General features: G+C 43.3%; 1 protein-coding gene across 1 annotated transcript in view; it reads left to right on the forward strand.

Annotated features, from left to right (window-relative positions):
• SAXO1 (stabilizer of axonemal microtubules 1) overlaps window positions 1-16,647 on the forward strand; it is a 159,970-nt gene that overhangs the window by 128,904 nt on the left and 14,419 nt on the right. The window contains exon 3 of the mRNA XM_062207038.1: window positions 9,937-10,139. Within this exon, the coding sequence (XP_062063022.1) occupies window positions 9,937-10,139 (203 nt within the window). The remainder of the gene's footprint in view (window positions 1-9,936; window positions 10,140-16,647) is intronic.

A 16,647-nucleotide genomic window follows, 5' to 3' on the forward strand; every position in this document is an offset into this window, starting at 1 on the left:
GCATTTTTGGCTTTGTTATGTGAAAAATTCCAGGTCTGAGGTGATGGTTGTTGTCAACGAGAACTTGATAACAGAAATCATGAGCTTTAAAAAAATTATGCCATAGATTTTGAACTGGATTCCCTTTGAATGTTTTTCAAGAATTATGAGCAAACAGCTTACTTTTCAAATTATTCTTGACTTCCAAACTAAGATTATCTGGATCCAGGTTAGTGTGGGAGGCCAAGCCAGGTGGCTTAGTGTATTAGTGTTACAGAGGTCTCCATATTGAGGAGGTGTGGAGAATGCTGTCTTGGGGTTGCTGTGCAAGTTGCAGGACTCCAGGGCAATATGCTACTGACAACTCTGTTAGTGCCCTCCAGGTGGTGATGCCTGACTGGAGATCCAGTAGAAGAGAGACATCTTTGAGTGTAGTCGGACAGAGTCTCAGATTTCATAGCTTTGTCCCCAGGTGATATCTGAAAGATTGATGCGTTCTGTCTTCCCCATTCCTCAGCTCTAAAGATCATTATTGCTGTGAAATGGAGAGGATGGTGTGTATTAGTTGTTCCAGCCTGGGGTTGCACATTACAGGTGCTCCAGACCTGGTGTCTTTCCTTCCTATTGCTCCTCTCTTGACTCATAATTCTGTGCTGTTGTAGTAAAGGTCCCACTTGGCCCAGGTAAGGCAGAATAGCTCTCAGTCATTCTTTCTCCAGCTTTTTCCCAGGATAGGCTTGGTAACATCTTCTGTTGAGATTTTGAGTTAGCAGAGGTGTTCCTATCTACTAAAAGCTGTTATCTTGTAGTTACACAGGAAGTCCATGTCTGGGTTATGGGGCAGGAAGACCCACAAGGGGAGAAATTAAGCCAAGAGATTCCTGAGCTTGGTGGGAACTACTGGATAGGGAAAGCTTGAGAATAGGAGGGAGTTGAGGTTTGCCTGATTGACTTGAATCAGGTTACTTTTATGATAGTCACATATCTGAACATACTTGGTTTAAGAAGAAAGCTTCTAGGACCTGACTGATTAAAAATGACTGTTTCTTCAATGATTTATTAAACAATATGAACCTTACATTTTTTTTACTCCATTTTGCCAAGAAAATAGCATCTCTAAGACTCTAAAGATCACAGAAAGAGATGTGTTCTATTTTTTTTTTTATTTTTGACAGGCAGAGTGGACAGTGAGAGAAAGAGCCGTTGGTTCACCCTCCAATGGCCGCCGCGGCCAGTGCGCTGCGGCCGGCGCACCGCGCTGAGCCGATGGCAGGAGCCAGGTGCTTCTCCTGGTCTCCCATGGGGTGCAGGGCCCAAGTACTTGGGCCATCCTCCACTGCACTCCCTGGCCACAGCAGAGAGTTGGCCTGGAAGAGGGGCAACCGGGACAGAATCCGGCGCCCCGACCGGGACTAGAACCTGGTGTGCCGGCGCCGCTAGGCGGAGGATTAGCTTAGTGAGCCGTGGCGCTGGCTAGATGTGTTCTATTTTTAAGCATTGCTTTTTATTTTAAGAAACTGTGGGCACAGCAAGGGCAAGTCCTAGTTATGTGTAGAAGAGACATGTCATTGGTAGAAAGGATGAAGAGGAAAGGTTGAGGGGTGGCTTGTTACATTGCCACCAGCTGGTGTGGGTCTTGTTACTGCCTTGTACCCACTTTCCAGGAAATCAAGAGCATTTCTTTGAGATGTAAAGGACAGTTGGCTTTTGATATGGCTACATTAGGGTGTTTTCCTGATGCAGAAGAATAGAGAGTGGTATTTTGAGGGTTGAGTATTGAAAGATGCTCTTTATTGTCTAAAGCTGAGGAGTTCAAGGGCAAACCCTGAATCCCTGCCCCTCATCTAGCTCTGAGGTGCCCCAGTGGAGACCTACATACTGCCTCCTTTTTAATGGTGTGTTGCAAAACAAAAATGTAACCTCTGACCTGTACTAAATTATCATTGCCTTCTGTCGCTTACAGTAACAAACATATTGCTCAGCAGGGCCCTCTGTCCCTACCAGAGTCAGAATAACAATAAATACCATGTACTTCAAGATGTGGCCAATGTGGAGGAATGCACGTCCTGAGAGAATTTCCAAGACAAGCCATTATGGGTTATAAAGGCTTTGCAAAGCAGTGGCAGGATCAAGGCTACGCATATGGAGAAAAGAGCAGACATTGTTCTTTTCTTCTTTATTTCCTACCCTGGAAAGAGAAGAGTTAAGAGCATCTCTTCTCTCCTGTGTGAATTTCAGTGTATTACTTCTAAACCCTGTGCCTACCATACTGGGCACTAGTTTTCATAGACCCAGAACAAAATTAAGTTGCTGTTAGTAAATATGGAGATGTTACCATCTAGGTGTTTTACCAGAGGCTTCTGGGGGAAGGGGTGGGTCAACTCTGTGTCTACTCACCCTTGTGTCTGCACACATTGTCACCACTCTGCCGTTAGGACCCTCATCACTACAAGATTCCCCATCTCACTTCCTTATTTAGAGCTTGGCCTGCTTTGTTTCTGGGGTTGGACACGGGGCTCCCACCTGCTGAATGAAAAAGTCATGTGGCCCAGGGCTTGGATGGATTTGGTGATTAAGCCCAGACAGGAAAAACACCTGGTTTCTGGAAAGGTTATCATCCCAGCATGAGGCATGATTACAGTTGCACACTACTCTTACTGACCATAAATCTTAGGGATTTACAGCAGGTTCCATAAGGGGATTGCTTGTGATTTCCAGCCCTTCTTAGTGTGAAACTGTTTCTTGCAGCCCTTAGTAATTCTCTCACATAGGATTTGCCATTAGTTCAGATAGATCTGAGATCAATTTATGAATAAGAGGTTTGCACTTCAAGCCTCATTTCCCCTTAGGCATGTCATCATGTAAAACACTTGGGCCTCCATTTGAGACATTATTTCTGTTAGCTAACCCAGCTCTCTGAGATGGACAGAATGAATAGCTTCGACAGAGAAGTGAGTCTTCAGTGAGGTTAGACCTGTATCCTAAAGGGAGCAGGTTGATTGGTAGAGTGGGAAGGGTCTGACTGAAAAGGCAGAGTCATGGAGTTGGTGGCATAGGCTCTCACTTATTGACAAGACTCCATGGTAGGAGAGGAAAGAGATAAAAGAGAAAGGGTGTTTGTGTCCTCAAAAGCCAAGAAAGAAGCAAGAAACTTGATAGTGGTTTGAGTTTTCCCCTATCCATGGAATTTTAGACAAATTCTGTTCCAAACATACTTGATTCCCCTGCTGAGAGCTATTCCATTGAGGATACTCCCTTCTGTGGTCCATGCCCGAGAACTGATGAAGACATACAGATAAAGCTCTCAGCACTGGACTTGACTTGTCTCTCATGTACATCCTTGACTAAATTTGTGAAAAATTTGGCCATTATTCCTTCAAGTATTATTTCTGTTCATCTTTCCCTCAATCTTTTGTCCTCTGTTCTTCAGACTGTATAGTTTCTATTGATGTATCTCTGAGTTCACTGAGACTTTCCTTCTTCACTTCCTGTGTGCTGTTAAGACCATCCAGGGAGTGTTACATTTCAGATACTGTATATTCAACTTACTTTTGTTTATTTTAATATAGTTTCTCTTTTTCTTCTTTAATTTATTATCTTTTCATTCATTATGACCTTATTTTGCTTTTCCTTTTGAGCAAGGTTTAAAATGGCTGCTTTAAAATCCTTACCTGATCATTCTGGTATCTGGGTGTGCTTGGTGTGCTTGCTGTTGGTCTGCATGCTTACCTCTTTTTTCTTCAGCATAATACATTTTCATGTGTTAAATAACTTTAGATTATTGATTATGTGTATTGAAGTGTTATGTTGTGAAGACTCTGGGATTTATTACTTTCCTCTGAAGAATGATTTGTTTTCTAGCAGGGACTAACTTGATTGAATTCAGTGCAAACTGTGTGATGTGGGAGGTCACTCAAATCTCAGTTCACTGCTTTATTCTTAGCCTGCTTGCTTGAACTTTGTCCCATGTTTGTGAGGTCAAGCAAGATTTGGACCCAACTTATACACAGATTTTGGGGTTTCTTGTCTTCGGCTCTCTCCTTTGTAGAATACTTTCTCCACTTCCCAGCACCTGTGGTTGCTTCAAACTTTGTCCTCTGGTTCTTTATCAAGAAAGAGAATCATAAAGAGTTGCCTGTCAGCTGCCTTTCCTGGTACAGATTGGAGCCTGCCTTCAGGCTGAAAGCTTCAATTCTTAATTTGTTAGTTGAAACTTCAGCATTTTCTCCTTCCACCTGTTGGCTTTCTTCCAGAACCTGCCTGTTTTGGTTACTGTTTAGTGCTTTCAGGTAGTTTTAAAAATTTTTGTCTGGAGTCTATATGAAGTGGTAACACATGTTAGCCTCAGCTTTCATGGGAATTGGGAGGGTACAGGAATAGACAGCTATGTGCGCAACTTGAATTTTGGAGGGCAGGTAACAGGAAGCCAATTCAGGACAATAAAGATGAGGAGGGCTCAGTGCGCCCCATCAGGAACAGGGGTGGCGTGGCTGGTGCCGTGCCTCAACAGGCTAATCCTCTGCCTTGCAGCACCAGCACACCGGGTTCTAGTCCCGGTCGGGGCGCCGGATTCTGTCCCGGTTGCCCCTCTTCCAGGCCAGCTCTCTGTTGTGGCCAGGGAGTGCAGTGGAGGACGGCCCAAGTGCTTGGGCCCTGCACTCCATGGGAGACCAGGAGAAGCACCTGGCTCCTGCCTTCAAATTAGCGTGGTATGCCGTCCGCAGCGCACCAGCCACGGCGGCCATTGGAGGGTGAACCAATGGCAAAAGGAAGACCTTTCTCTCTGTCTCTCTCTTTCTCTCACTGTCCACTCTGCCTGTCCAAAAAAAAAAAAAAAAAAAAAAAAAAAAAAAAAAGGAACAGGGGCAAGAATCAAACTTTGTTTCTTTTTTTTTTTTTAACTTTTATTTAATGAATATAAATTTCCAAAGTACACCTTATGGATTACAATGGCTTCCCCCCCCCCCATAACTTCCCTCCCACCCACAACCCTCCCCTTTCCTGCTCCCTCTCCCCTTCCATTCACATCAAGATTCATTTTCAATTATCTTTATATACAGAAGATCCATTTAGTATATATTAAGTAAAGATTTCATCAGTTTGTACCCACACAGAAACAAAGTGAAAAATGTTTGAGTACTAGTTATAGCATTAAATCACAATGTACAGCACATTAAGGACAGAGATCCTACATGAGGAGTAAGTGCACAGTGACTCCTGTTGTTGACTTAACAAATTGACACTCTTGTTTATGGCGTTAGTAATCACCCTAGGCTCTTTGTCATGAGTTGCCAAGGCTATGGAAGCCTTTTGAGTTCACCGACTTCAATCTTATTCTGACAAGGTCATAGTCAAAGTGGAAGTTCTCTCCTCCCTTCAGAGAAAGGCACCTCCTTCTTTGATGGTCTGTTCTTTCCACTGGCATCTCACTCGCAGAGATCTTTCATTTAGGTCATTTTTTTTTTCCAGAATGTCTTGGCTTTCCATGCCTGAAATACTTTCATGGGCTTTTCAGCCGGATCCAAATGCCTTAAGGGCTGAAGAATCAAACCTTGTGATTGAGCTGGGGGATCTGTCTCAAGTCTCTGGGGTGAGGCTTCCCGGCCTGCCTGGGATGGCAGGATGATCTTGAGAGGATGTCTTTTGACCCTGGGAAGTTTTGGAATCACGTGTCACATGTGGAAATAATGAAATAAATGAACTGACATCCAAGAGCAACACTGCATAGAGTAGGTTGAGAAACAAGAAAAATTATGAGTAGTGTATCAGAAATCAAGTAAGAGCATTAAAAACAGTAAATGAAAGGATGGATGTCATGAGGAGGGCACAATAGGATAAGAGTGAAAAACAGTGATTATATTTGGAAGCAATATGGTGCTTGGAGACCTTGGCTAGAGCAAGAAGTGAGTATGTTTCCTGGGTAGGCCATGAGTGAGAGTTGAGGAAGGCAGGCAGACCACTCATGGACAACATTTTTCGGAAGAGGAAAGGGGGAGGGAAGGAGAAAACTGGAGACGAACGGAGTCCAGTGAGGGTTGTAATATATTTTATTTTTTGCCTTTAAAAATGGGAGAAACTGAATTAGGTTTAAATATTGACTGAAAGGAGACAGTAGGGAGAAAGAAGTAAAACCACAGGCTAGGAGATGGTACATAGATGAGGTTCCCAGGAAACAAGGAAGTAAGGGATCCAAGGTAGAGGTAAAGGGATTTTCTTTGGGCAAGAAGAGGGATTCCTCTTAAAATAGATTCCATTTTAATATGATTAATTACTTGGGCATTATGACACATTCTGAAGTTTACATAAACATTAAAAACAAAGGTTTTTTATTTGTTAAAGTGCTATATGGCCTCTTTGTCAGGATGAAAATCTTTATTTCGCACTTCCTGACTCATGACCCTAATTAGCTGTTGTGTTATTTCCTCTTTCCTTTTGTCATATCCCTGTCAAACACCTTTCTTTAAGCTTTGCCAAATGATTTGAAGTCAGGTTGTTATGACTTCCTCAGCAGGGCCACTTTAACCTTTACTTAACTCTGAGTTTAACTCTTGGCCTTCCATACTATATAACTTTTATAGCCACTTTGCTAAGAGCAACTTAGATCTTTAATCAATTTTCTTTTCTTGGTTCATAGTCACAGTGGGCACAGGGACTAGAAAATGTACTATAGGAAGAGAGGGGGACATCCCATGTTCTTTAAAACAAAACAAAACAAAACTGAAAACTACTAAATTTGAGTAACTTCTAGGAAGAATAAAATACGTTGCTTGTATGTGAACTTTAAGGTTGTAAGATAATGTGTGATTGGGGACATGTAGTTATGTTGTGGTTAATGATAGGTTTCAGTGAATGTTCTCTACATAAAAACATAAGAAGGAAGCACATAAATCCTGATTAAATTTACTCTTTGGCCGGAATAACTGTTTTTGGGCATGGTATAAATGAATCAAACTTCAGATTTAAATATTTCCCTCTTAGAAGTAGATAATTTTTTTCCTATAAGAGTTTGCTTTAGTTATAGCTATCAGTAAATTCAAACATGGATGCACATTTCCAAATGAACTTGAATTTTATACAGAAGGATATTCAGCAAAAATTCAATTTCCTAAATATGAGGAGCAAGGATTTTTCGGCATCTGCTTTTGTCTTTGAAAAACCACTTTCAGGATGATTCATGATCTGGTGAGTTTGGTTGGGAACATTTATCTGCTCTTTGCCCATAAGAGCAGCAGGAGGTAGGGGCACTCGGCTGCCTTTGCCATTGGAGAGCCTGGAAGCCCTTGAAGATTCTCACAGCCTCTCTGAGTGGAGGTTGGCTCCCTCAGTAGGTAGAACTGCAGAAGAGATGACATGGCCTCCGTGTGTAGAATCCTGGAATGTGGCCGGTCTGGGAGGTGTGCCCAAGGGGATCTGAGGTTGGGAGGGCTCCATGTGGCAGCTCATGCACCCAGGTCGCTGCTTGCCCATTGGTGTTTTCTGATATTCCTTGGAAGAGAAGCAAGCTTTGGTAGGTATCACTGAATGTGGGTTTATGAGGGTTTAGGGGTGTGTGGTTTCAGGTTGCCTTGAAAAACCTTACTCTCTTCTGGGAGTGAGGTGAGTTCTTCTTCCCCTGGAGCACTTCTTCCAGAACGGAAACCTTCAGATGGGAAGTTGACTTTCCACTTGCCTGGTTTTCTGGGCATTTCCCTTTGTCTCAGCAGCCTAACACTTTACTCTCCCTCAGTTCCCTGTTGGAATTGATTGAGTCCTGCACAGAGATAGGGTACTTGCTCAATAAGAAGCGTAGAAGTGTGGAGTGGAAGCTTGGCATCTGGTTCAGCCTGTCTGCTTCCTAACCTCCTATATGCACATTCAACTTCTAGATGCCTCAGGCCAACAGTGGAGCCTCTAGAAAGGGAGTCCAGGCTGAAGGCTGTGTCCCTGCCACTAAGATGTGTTTGAAAATCTACCCAGAGGGTGTTATGGGAGTTCAACTGAAGCATCTCCCATTTCCTTCTTAGAGCCCTTGGGAGACTTATTCTTCTATTTCCTAGCTCCCTCCTCTCATCCCATCATGCATTTTCAAGACCTGCTTTGGGTTTATTGACAACCATGTATATAATTCATGCAAGACAGATTACAGTGGAGCGTGTTACCTTTGCTAGTCAAGCATAGCTCAGTAATGCTGCTCCAGATTTTGGCCAGGAAGTAGGTTTTATTGGTGTTTGGGCCTAATGTTTTCCTGTCCGGAAACCTTTCCTTTCCCTTGGTGGGCTGTTCTGGCAAGCACCATCAGGGAAAATCTACCTTCCCCTTGCCAGCTTGGATATACTGGTCCCAGGCAAAAACAGTCTGTGTGTAAAGCCAAAGCCCTTGGGGAGGAGGGGAATGTTAGCATTGAGGATTAGGAAGCGGAGACTACCCTAATGGACAGTGCAAGCCCTGGCTAAACCCTGGTATTGCCAGGGTGGTTCCTGGTGCTGGTCTTTGAAATATCTGAGCCTTTTGTAATTGTGGGATGCTTTGAGAAGCCACTGCTTCCTGTTTAGTGAAGACCATCATGCTTTATAAGGAAGTATTTATTTGAAAGGCAGAGTGACAGAGTGATCTTCTGTCTGCTAGTTTACTGTCTATATGATTGCAATAGCTGAAGCCAGGAACCAGGAACTCCTTTGGGCCTTGCACATGGCCAGAACCCAAGCACCTGGGCCATAATTTGCTGCCTCTCAGGTACACTAGTGGGGAGCTCAATCAGAAGTGTGGAGCAGCTAGGATTTGAACCAGCCACTTAATATGGGATACAGGTGTCCCCAGCAGAAGCTCAATTTGCTGTGTCATAATGCCTGCCCCATTGCAATTTTTTTTCTATTGTTTTCAGACTCCCTGAGATAATGGGACACATTGGAATCAAATACTCAGGATCTCCATTTGTTGTTAACTTTTTCCCTTCTGAGTTTTGGTAGGTTAAGTAGAGGAAGGAGCTAAGCATTAGTAGGAGAAACTGTGGGGAACACAGAGAAAGACGTAGTAGTACCTGAAAAACAGAAGTTAGCTTCATAGTGAAAAGGAAGGTGGAAGGAAGGAAAGAGGGGCCCTTTTAGAGAGTAGTACCTTGGAGCCTCCATTGTGGTATAGCAGACAATGCCACTGCCTGCAATGCCAGCATCCCATAGGGGTGATGGTTCATGTCTCAGCTGCTCCACTTCTGATCTATCTCACTGCTAATGCCCTGGGAAAAGCAGCAGAAGATGGCTCAAGTGTTTGGATCCCTGCCACTCACATGACCTGTAGATTTAGCCTGGCCCAACCCTGGCTGTTGAGGCCACCTGGGGGAGTGAACCAGTGGATGGAAGGTTTTCTCTCTCTCTGTCCCTCCCTCTCTGTGACTCTTTCAAATAAATAAATCATTAAAGAAAGTAGTGCCTTGTGATTGGAGTACAATGTGGGTGGGAGGGGTTAGGGTGGTAGGAGATGAGGGTGGGCAGTAAGGTAGGGGCCAGGTCCAGGAGAGTTTATAAATCATTCTAGGAGATGGAGTGTTATCTGGGATATTTGTAAGCTGGTGGACAAAATGATCCAATTTTCATTTAGACAGTTTGGCCGTACTATGGTGGTTGAAGTAGAAGTGGTGGGAGAGAAAGCAGGGAACTTGTACAGTAGGCTGTCACATGATCTAGGGCCTAAACTAAAGGAGACAGAACAACTCATGAGGTGGAGGAGGCCACACCTGGTGAATGAATGACAGACTCTGGACTGTGAGAGAGGGGTTTCCAGGATGACATCCAAGAGTCTGATTTGGTGAGAAGGGAATGGTGATACCATTTTAGAAAGTGGGAGATAAATGAGGAAAAGCAGTTAGTGGGGGCAGAGAAGATGTTGACTTCTCAGCAAATGTTTTAGGATTGGGTTGGATGGAAAACGCAAGCCTCATTCCAAGCCAAGGACTCCAACAATATGTATTTGTTTTCCTTCCAGAAGAGACTTTGGGCCTCACAAAGTGGTACCAGTGAAGGTCCACCAACCTGACCAGTTCATCCCCAGTGAAGAGAATATGGATTTGCTCACAACATACAAACAAGATTACAATCCCTATCCTGTCTGTCGAGTGGACCCCATTAAACCTCGGGATAGTAAATACCCGTGTGGTGACAAGATGGAGTGTCTGCCTACTTACAAAGGTGGGAGAGTGCTTGAGAAGTGGGTTGGGGGAAAGGATAGGCTGAATTGTAGACTGATTAGGAAGTATGTTTTGTATATTCTCTTGGTGCAGGGGTCAGCAAACTTCTTCATGAAAGCCAAATCCAGCCAACAGATTGCTTTTATATGGGTCGAGAGCTAAGAATGGTTTTAAAATTTTCAAATGTTTGCCCAAAAATATATATTACTTTAAGACATGTGAAAATTACATGGAATTCAAAGTTCAGTGTTTACAAGTACATTTATTGGAATACAGTGCATGTTATCGCTGGCAAAACTGCGTAGTTTGACAAAGACCCTATGGTCTGTAAGGCTATAGGTACTTAGTATCTAGCCTTTTACAGAAAATATTTTCTGACCCCTGCCTAAGTTCACTGTTTGAATCATATGCATTGGGGAAGTACTTCAAGTTTTAGGTGAGCTGGATTCTACTGATTCAGTGATTGACTCATGCATTCACTTAGAACAATACTGAAATGTACTATACAGGAATGTATGCAAATCATAGTGGTACAGGCCAATGAATTTTGGCTGAATACACCCTTACAAATAGCACCCAGATCAAGAAATATAGCATCACTACTCCCTTTCAGCCACCTTTCTCAACTGGAATGTAACCATAATGCTGATTTTTAATACCTCAAAATAATTTTGCCAGTTTTGTAACATATTTTAAGTGAATTGATAGTTTTATTTTTGACATCATGATACTTATTTATGTGTTATAATGTGATATTTTCATACATGTGTATGTTATATTTTGTTCAAATCATGGCCCACATTTACCTCCTCAAATATTTGTCATTGCTTTGTCATGAAACATTCAAAATCTGTTCTTGAAAATTTTAAAAAATTGCATAATTATTCTTCATTGATTATCTATTGCATACCAGGCATGTGCCTAGGAACTGTGAACTGTCCTAGACCCTCTGGTCCAGTGGGAGAGAAGGGCAGTGGAATCCTATGGTTGGGCCACCAGTGTAACAGCAGATACCCCTGAGAGCCTGGCCCGAAGATGGAGATCAGAGAATGGAGGCCAAGATTGTCATCTGTAATGCCTCCATTTATGATGCACACTGTTGTTCTAGGAAGACAAGTTTCAACAGTTAAATTATGTGCAACATCTGTGTACCTCTGAATGATCTTGGTAGACCTCTATCATAAGGGTTATGTTTATTTAGTTAAGTCAAGCATTTACTAATGAGGTAGGGTGGCAGTAGAGGTGGGGAAGGCTGGAGACATGTAGGAATTTTTGCTTGGAGGACTTCTGAGCCTACCATTCTGGTGGGCCCTGCACATATTGGAGATTCAGGGCTGTTACTAGCATAGACCTCTACGGCAGTCTCCACTGTGGCCTTTTACTTTCTTACCCTTAGTGTGCTCCTCTCCTAGTCGTCCATAGCCACCTTCTGGAAGACAACCCTCTGGACATTCTACCCTGAAATTATCCCACCTCTGAAGACTTTGTGTACCCCAACATCCGGTCCCTCTGACTTAGTCTCTGATCTGCTTCCATCACAGCAGTTCTTGGCCTTGTTGGGTCCCCTAATCTGTTGGTACCCCAACCTTCCCTCCTGTGCCTATTCTTTCCATGTAGCCTATTCCATGTTAGATCATTGCAGCTCATCTGTCACTAACACCCTAAATTCCCTCTACCTTCCATACTTTTGTTGTTTCCCACTGGCCAAGTCCTAGTCTTGCTTTCTTGAAGTGTACTCCTTGACATACACTTGAGCATATCTACAATTTTATCAACTAATCTTCTGTGCTTAAAACTCCTCAACTAAGCATTGTAGTGTTTAGGATCAAATCCCAATTCTTACTAACTTCTAAAGCCTTGTAGGTTCTGGATTCTCCATCCCGAGCTCCTCTGCTCCAGCCTTAGGGCCTCCATTCAGTTCCCTTCCTCCATATCTTTTCTGCTTTAGGATTTTTAGCATTGGGATTCCTTCTGCATAGATCTCTCCTGCTTTCTGTGTGTCACTTGTCCTTTAGCTAGCAGCCAAAACATCACATCGGCAGAGGCCTTCCAGGATCTTTCCTCAAGCCAGTTCAGGTGCTTAGAGCACCGTTAGAGCACCTTATTGAGCTTGAGGGAAGATCCTGGAAGGACTATCCCCTGTCATCATCATTGAATAATTTGTTTTGCTTAACATTTATCTCATTGGTCAGACTGTCAGCCTCAAGGGTCAAGGATCTTCCATTCCCCAGCCCCAAGCCAATTTAATTGCCTATACTTGTGGAAACCACACACTCTTTAACCTCTATGAAATGATGGCTTCCAAAATTGTGCCCTAAAGGTTCAACATACGTATTCAAAATTTAGTACAGGGAACGGCACATGAAAGCCATGTCAAGTGAAGGAATAAATGAAGTAATGGTTCTGAACAACATTTTACAAGTGTTCCAGGTGACAGAATTTGACAATAGATACACACAAATATCCAGCCAGTTACTCTATGGGTCTTGGCCAGGACCAAGAGTGAGGATTGGGGTAGGTCTCTGACATTTGCCCTACTCTTGAGTTAGTCTTGAAAGCCTTGTACATGTGAGAGGAGCCACATCCTAGTCTTCTCTCTTGAGCACCACTCTTAGAAACTTATTCATCTCTTGTGAGGGGTCACTTCATGTTTTATGGCTATACACTGATTCTCTTTCATTTTTCTTTTAACTCATTTTTAGGGGCTGACATTTTGGCACAGCGGGTTAAGCTGCTGCATGGAATGCCAGCATTTTTTTTTCAGATTTATTTATTTATTTGAAAGAGTTAGAGAGAGAGGAGATAGGTCTTCCATCTGCTGGTTCACTCTCTGATTGGCTGCAATGGCTGGAGCTGCGCTGATCTGAAGCCAGGAGCCAGGAGCTTTCTCCTGGTCTCCTATGTGGGTGCAGGGGCCCAAGGACTTGGGCCATCTTCTGCTTTCCCAGGCCATAGCAGAGAGCAGGATTGGAAGTGGAGCAGCTGGGACTTGAACTGGTGCCCATATGGAATGCCAGCACTGGAGGCAGTGACGCTAACTGCTACACCATAGTGCCAGCCCCTCATATTTTTTTAATGACTTTATTTTATGGGGCTGGTGCTGTGGTTCAGTAGGTTAAAGCCATGGCCTACAGTGCTGGCATCCCATATGGACACCAGTTCAAGTCCCAGCTGCTCTATTTCTGACCCAGCTCCCTGATACGGTTCCTGGGAAAGCGGCAGAAGGTGGCCCAAATACTTGGGGGCCCCTGTAGCCATGTGGGAGATGTGGAAGAAGCTCCAGACTTCTGGCTTTGGCCTGTTCCAGCTCTGGCTGTTGCAGCCATTTGGGAAGTGAACCACTGGATGGATGATCTCCCTGTCTCCCCTTCTCTGTAACTCTGCCTTTCAAATTAAAAAAAGGAACAGAATAAAGAAAACTCTTTCTTCTTCCCTCACTCAGTCTTTCAAGTAGATGAAAATAAAAAATAGAAAAAAAAATCAAAGAATCAATATTAACAATTTTTATTTTATTTTTTTTTGAAAGGCAGAGTTAGAGAAGGAGACAGAGAAAGAGGTCTTCCATCCTCTGGTTCACTCCCCAGATGGCCACATTGGCCAGAGGTGGGCCAGACTGAAGCCAGGAGCTTCTTCTAGGTATCCCATGTGAGTGCAGGGGCCCAAGGATTTTGGCTATCTTCAGCTGATTCCTCAGGCACTTTGGAGGGGAGCTGGATCAGAAGTGGAACAGCTGGTACTCGAACTGGCACCCAGATGGCATGCCAGTTTTGCAGCTGGTGGCCTAACCCACTGAGCCACATTGTACAGTGATTCTCTTTCCAAAAGGAGAAAAGAGAAACTAATGACCAAGGTCATTAAATATACATATTGCAGTGGGTGTCCTCTATATTTGTCTAAATGCTGTGCTTACATTAGTCCTATGAGAAAAAAAATCAAACTTCTCCTTTTCTATACTTATGGTCAACACCTTTACTGGGATCCAGAAAACCACCAATAAAATATGCTTCAGCAGCATTTGGTTGTAATTTGTGACATTTTCAAAACACTGTGCAATTGGAAAGATTGAGAGTGTAATTACTTGATGCTCAGCTTTAGGTTTAGCTGAGTTTTTTTTTTCCAAGACACATTATTGAATGGAATCTCTTTTAAAGAGGTTCTTGCCAATTACACACATGACACTCTGGCCCTGAAGGGCTTTCCTGGCATGTGAATAGTTTGTCATGTGGAATTTTGAGGTTTTTCAGGGTATTGGGGAGGTTTTTTGGTAATAAATGCTGGGTGGAGGAAGTCAGGAGACTGGATAATAGTGTGGTTTTAACTGTATTGTTGGGTATCAGAAATAACATGAGGCAACTTTGAGCTTAGGAATCTGTTTTCTTAACACTTCATCCATCACAGAGGAGGCCAGAAAAGCTCTGTCCCCCTCCTCAAGTCCCTTCCGGCAGTGTGTAGGCATGGACAGGTAGATGCCCCCACTGCAGTGAGGCCTGAAGTCTGGGGGGAAACATGTGGTTTATATTCAGCAAGATGGTTCCTTCTAAGGCCCCCTAATGCTTTCAAGATGCTGATAGAGCCATTAATAGCTCTTGGAGAAAGATTAGATTTTCAATTAAAATGAAGCCAATTTTGAACAAATAGTTGGTAGTATTATTGGCCTAAGATAAACTTAGAGTGCCTGGGGGTGGTGGAGATGTCAGGACTTCTGGAATAATGGAGTAAGAAGCTTGGCAAATTCTCTTCCCAAAAAGCAATGATAAAACTGGACAGAATGGTAACAATTAAACCATTTCAAGACTCTGGAAATCAACCAAAGGCATGCAACAAATTGAGAACCATTTGGTCAAGGAAAAACTACTGAACCTTTGTTATGAACAGCGAGAATCTGGTGTTTTATCCTGTGGCTGCTTCCACTATCGCCCCACCCCCCTTCTCTCCAGATCCATCTGTGTGGTTGTTCTGCCTGGGCAGTCTTGGCCACGTAAATGAGACGTTCTGCTGCCTGTGTGATCTGACTGGATTTGGAATGCAGTTCAGACCTGGGGCTTTGATAAGGGCAACAGTGATCTCAATGGAGAGAAATCAGGGACGACAACTTCGGCAAGCAGACTGAGGTCGCAGTACTAGACTAGTTGTGGCAAACAGACAAGTTCAATAGCTGGAAATTTAAAAGGGAGACTCAACATAATCCAGACACTGTAGGCTTTGATAAGGTCATCCATACTCCTGGTGGTCCAGAAGACTGTGTGCACGGGCAAGGCTGTGTATGCTCAAGACCGATCAGGGAAGGGCCTGTCTGCTCATCATCAACTTGGCTAAACATGAGATGTAGTGCCTGTGTAGAGAGGAGACGTGAAAAATCCACACACAAAATAAAAGCCACTTGAGGCTTGGGAATTGCCTAATCTTTGACTATATTCTCTAACCTGTGTGTTGACCCATTGGCAAAGGATGAAAGTCATATTGGCTTAAGTGTGACTTCTTTTTTTTAAAATTTGCTTATTTTATTTGAAAGAGTTTGTATATATATATGTGTATATATATGTATATGTGTATATATATGTATATATGTGTATATGTCTATAGGGAGAGGAAGAGGGAGGGAGAGACTCCATCTGCTGTTTCACTCCCCAGATGGCTGCAATAGTCGGGGCTAGATCAGGCTGAAGCCAAGAGCCAAGACCTTTTTCGGGTCTCCCATGTGCATGCAAGGGGCCCAAGCACTTGAGCTATCTTCTGTCTTCCCAGGTACATTAGCAGGGAGCTTGATTGGAAGTGGAGTGGCCGAGATTTGAACCGGCACCCATATGGGAAGTTGATGCTGCAGGCAGCTGGCTTTACCTGCTACACCACAGCGCTAGCCCCTCAGTGTTACCTCTGATCAATCATTGGCTTACCACTAATGTAGGCTGACAGAGAGTAAACTTTAGGAAGCCAGACTTAGAAATAAAAGTAATTAAAAAGAAAAACATGAACAAAAATATCACTCGGCTACTACTGTAGGGAGGGTAATACTCTATGGAATTCAAAAACAGCCAAAAAATCAGCTCTCATGCTGTTGTATGCTACCTAAAGTGTTTTTTTTTTTAACAGAAAATTATGAAACTTGAAATAATGAAGTTTGATTCACAAATAAGACAAAAGCAGTCTGAGGGAGATCAGTTTTTGGACCTAGCAGACAAATATTTCAAAGACATTTCCATAATTATATTCAATGTTTAAATAAATAAAGGAGAGGCTGGCATTGTGGCATAGTAGATTGGGCTGTTGCCTGCAACGTTAGCATCCCATATGTCCTGGCTGCTCAACTTTAAATCCAGCTCCCTGCTAATATGTCTGGGAAAGCAGAGGAAGGTGGCCCAAATGCTTGGGCCCCTTGTATGGGAGACCTGGAAGAAGTTCATGGTTACTGGCTTCAGCCTGGCACAGCCCTGGATATTTGGACCATTTGAGGAGTGAAGTAGCAGATGGAGATCTGTCTTTCCCTCTCTTTTTCAAATAAATAAGTAAAT

Source organism: Lepus europaeus, chromosome 12, assembly GCF_033115175.1.
Source record: "Lepus europaeus isolate LE1 chromosome 12, mLepTim1.pri, whole genome shotgun sequence".
NCBI lineage: Eukaryota > Metazoa > Chordata > Mammalia > Lagomorpha > Leporidae > Lepus > Lepus europaeus.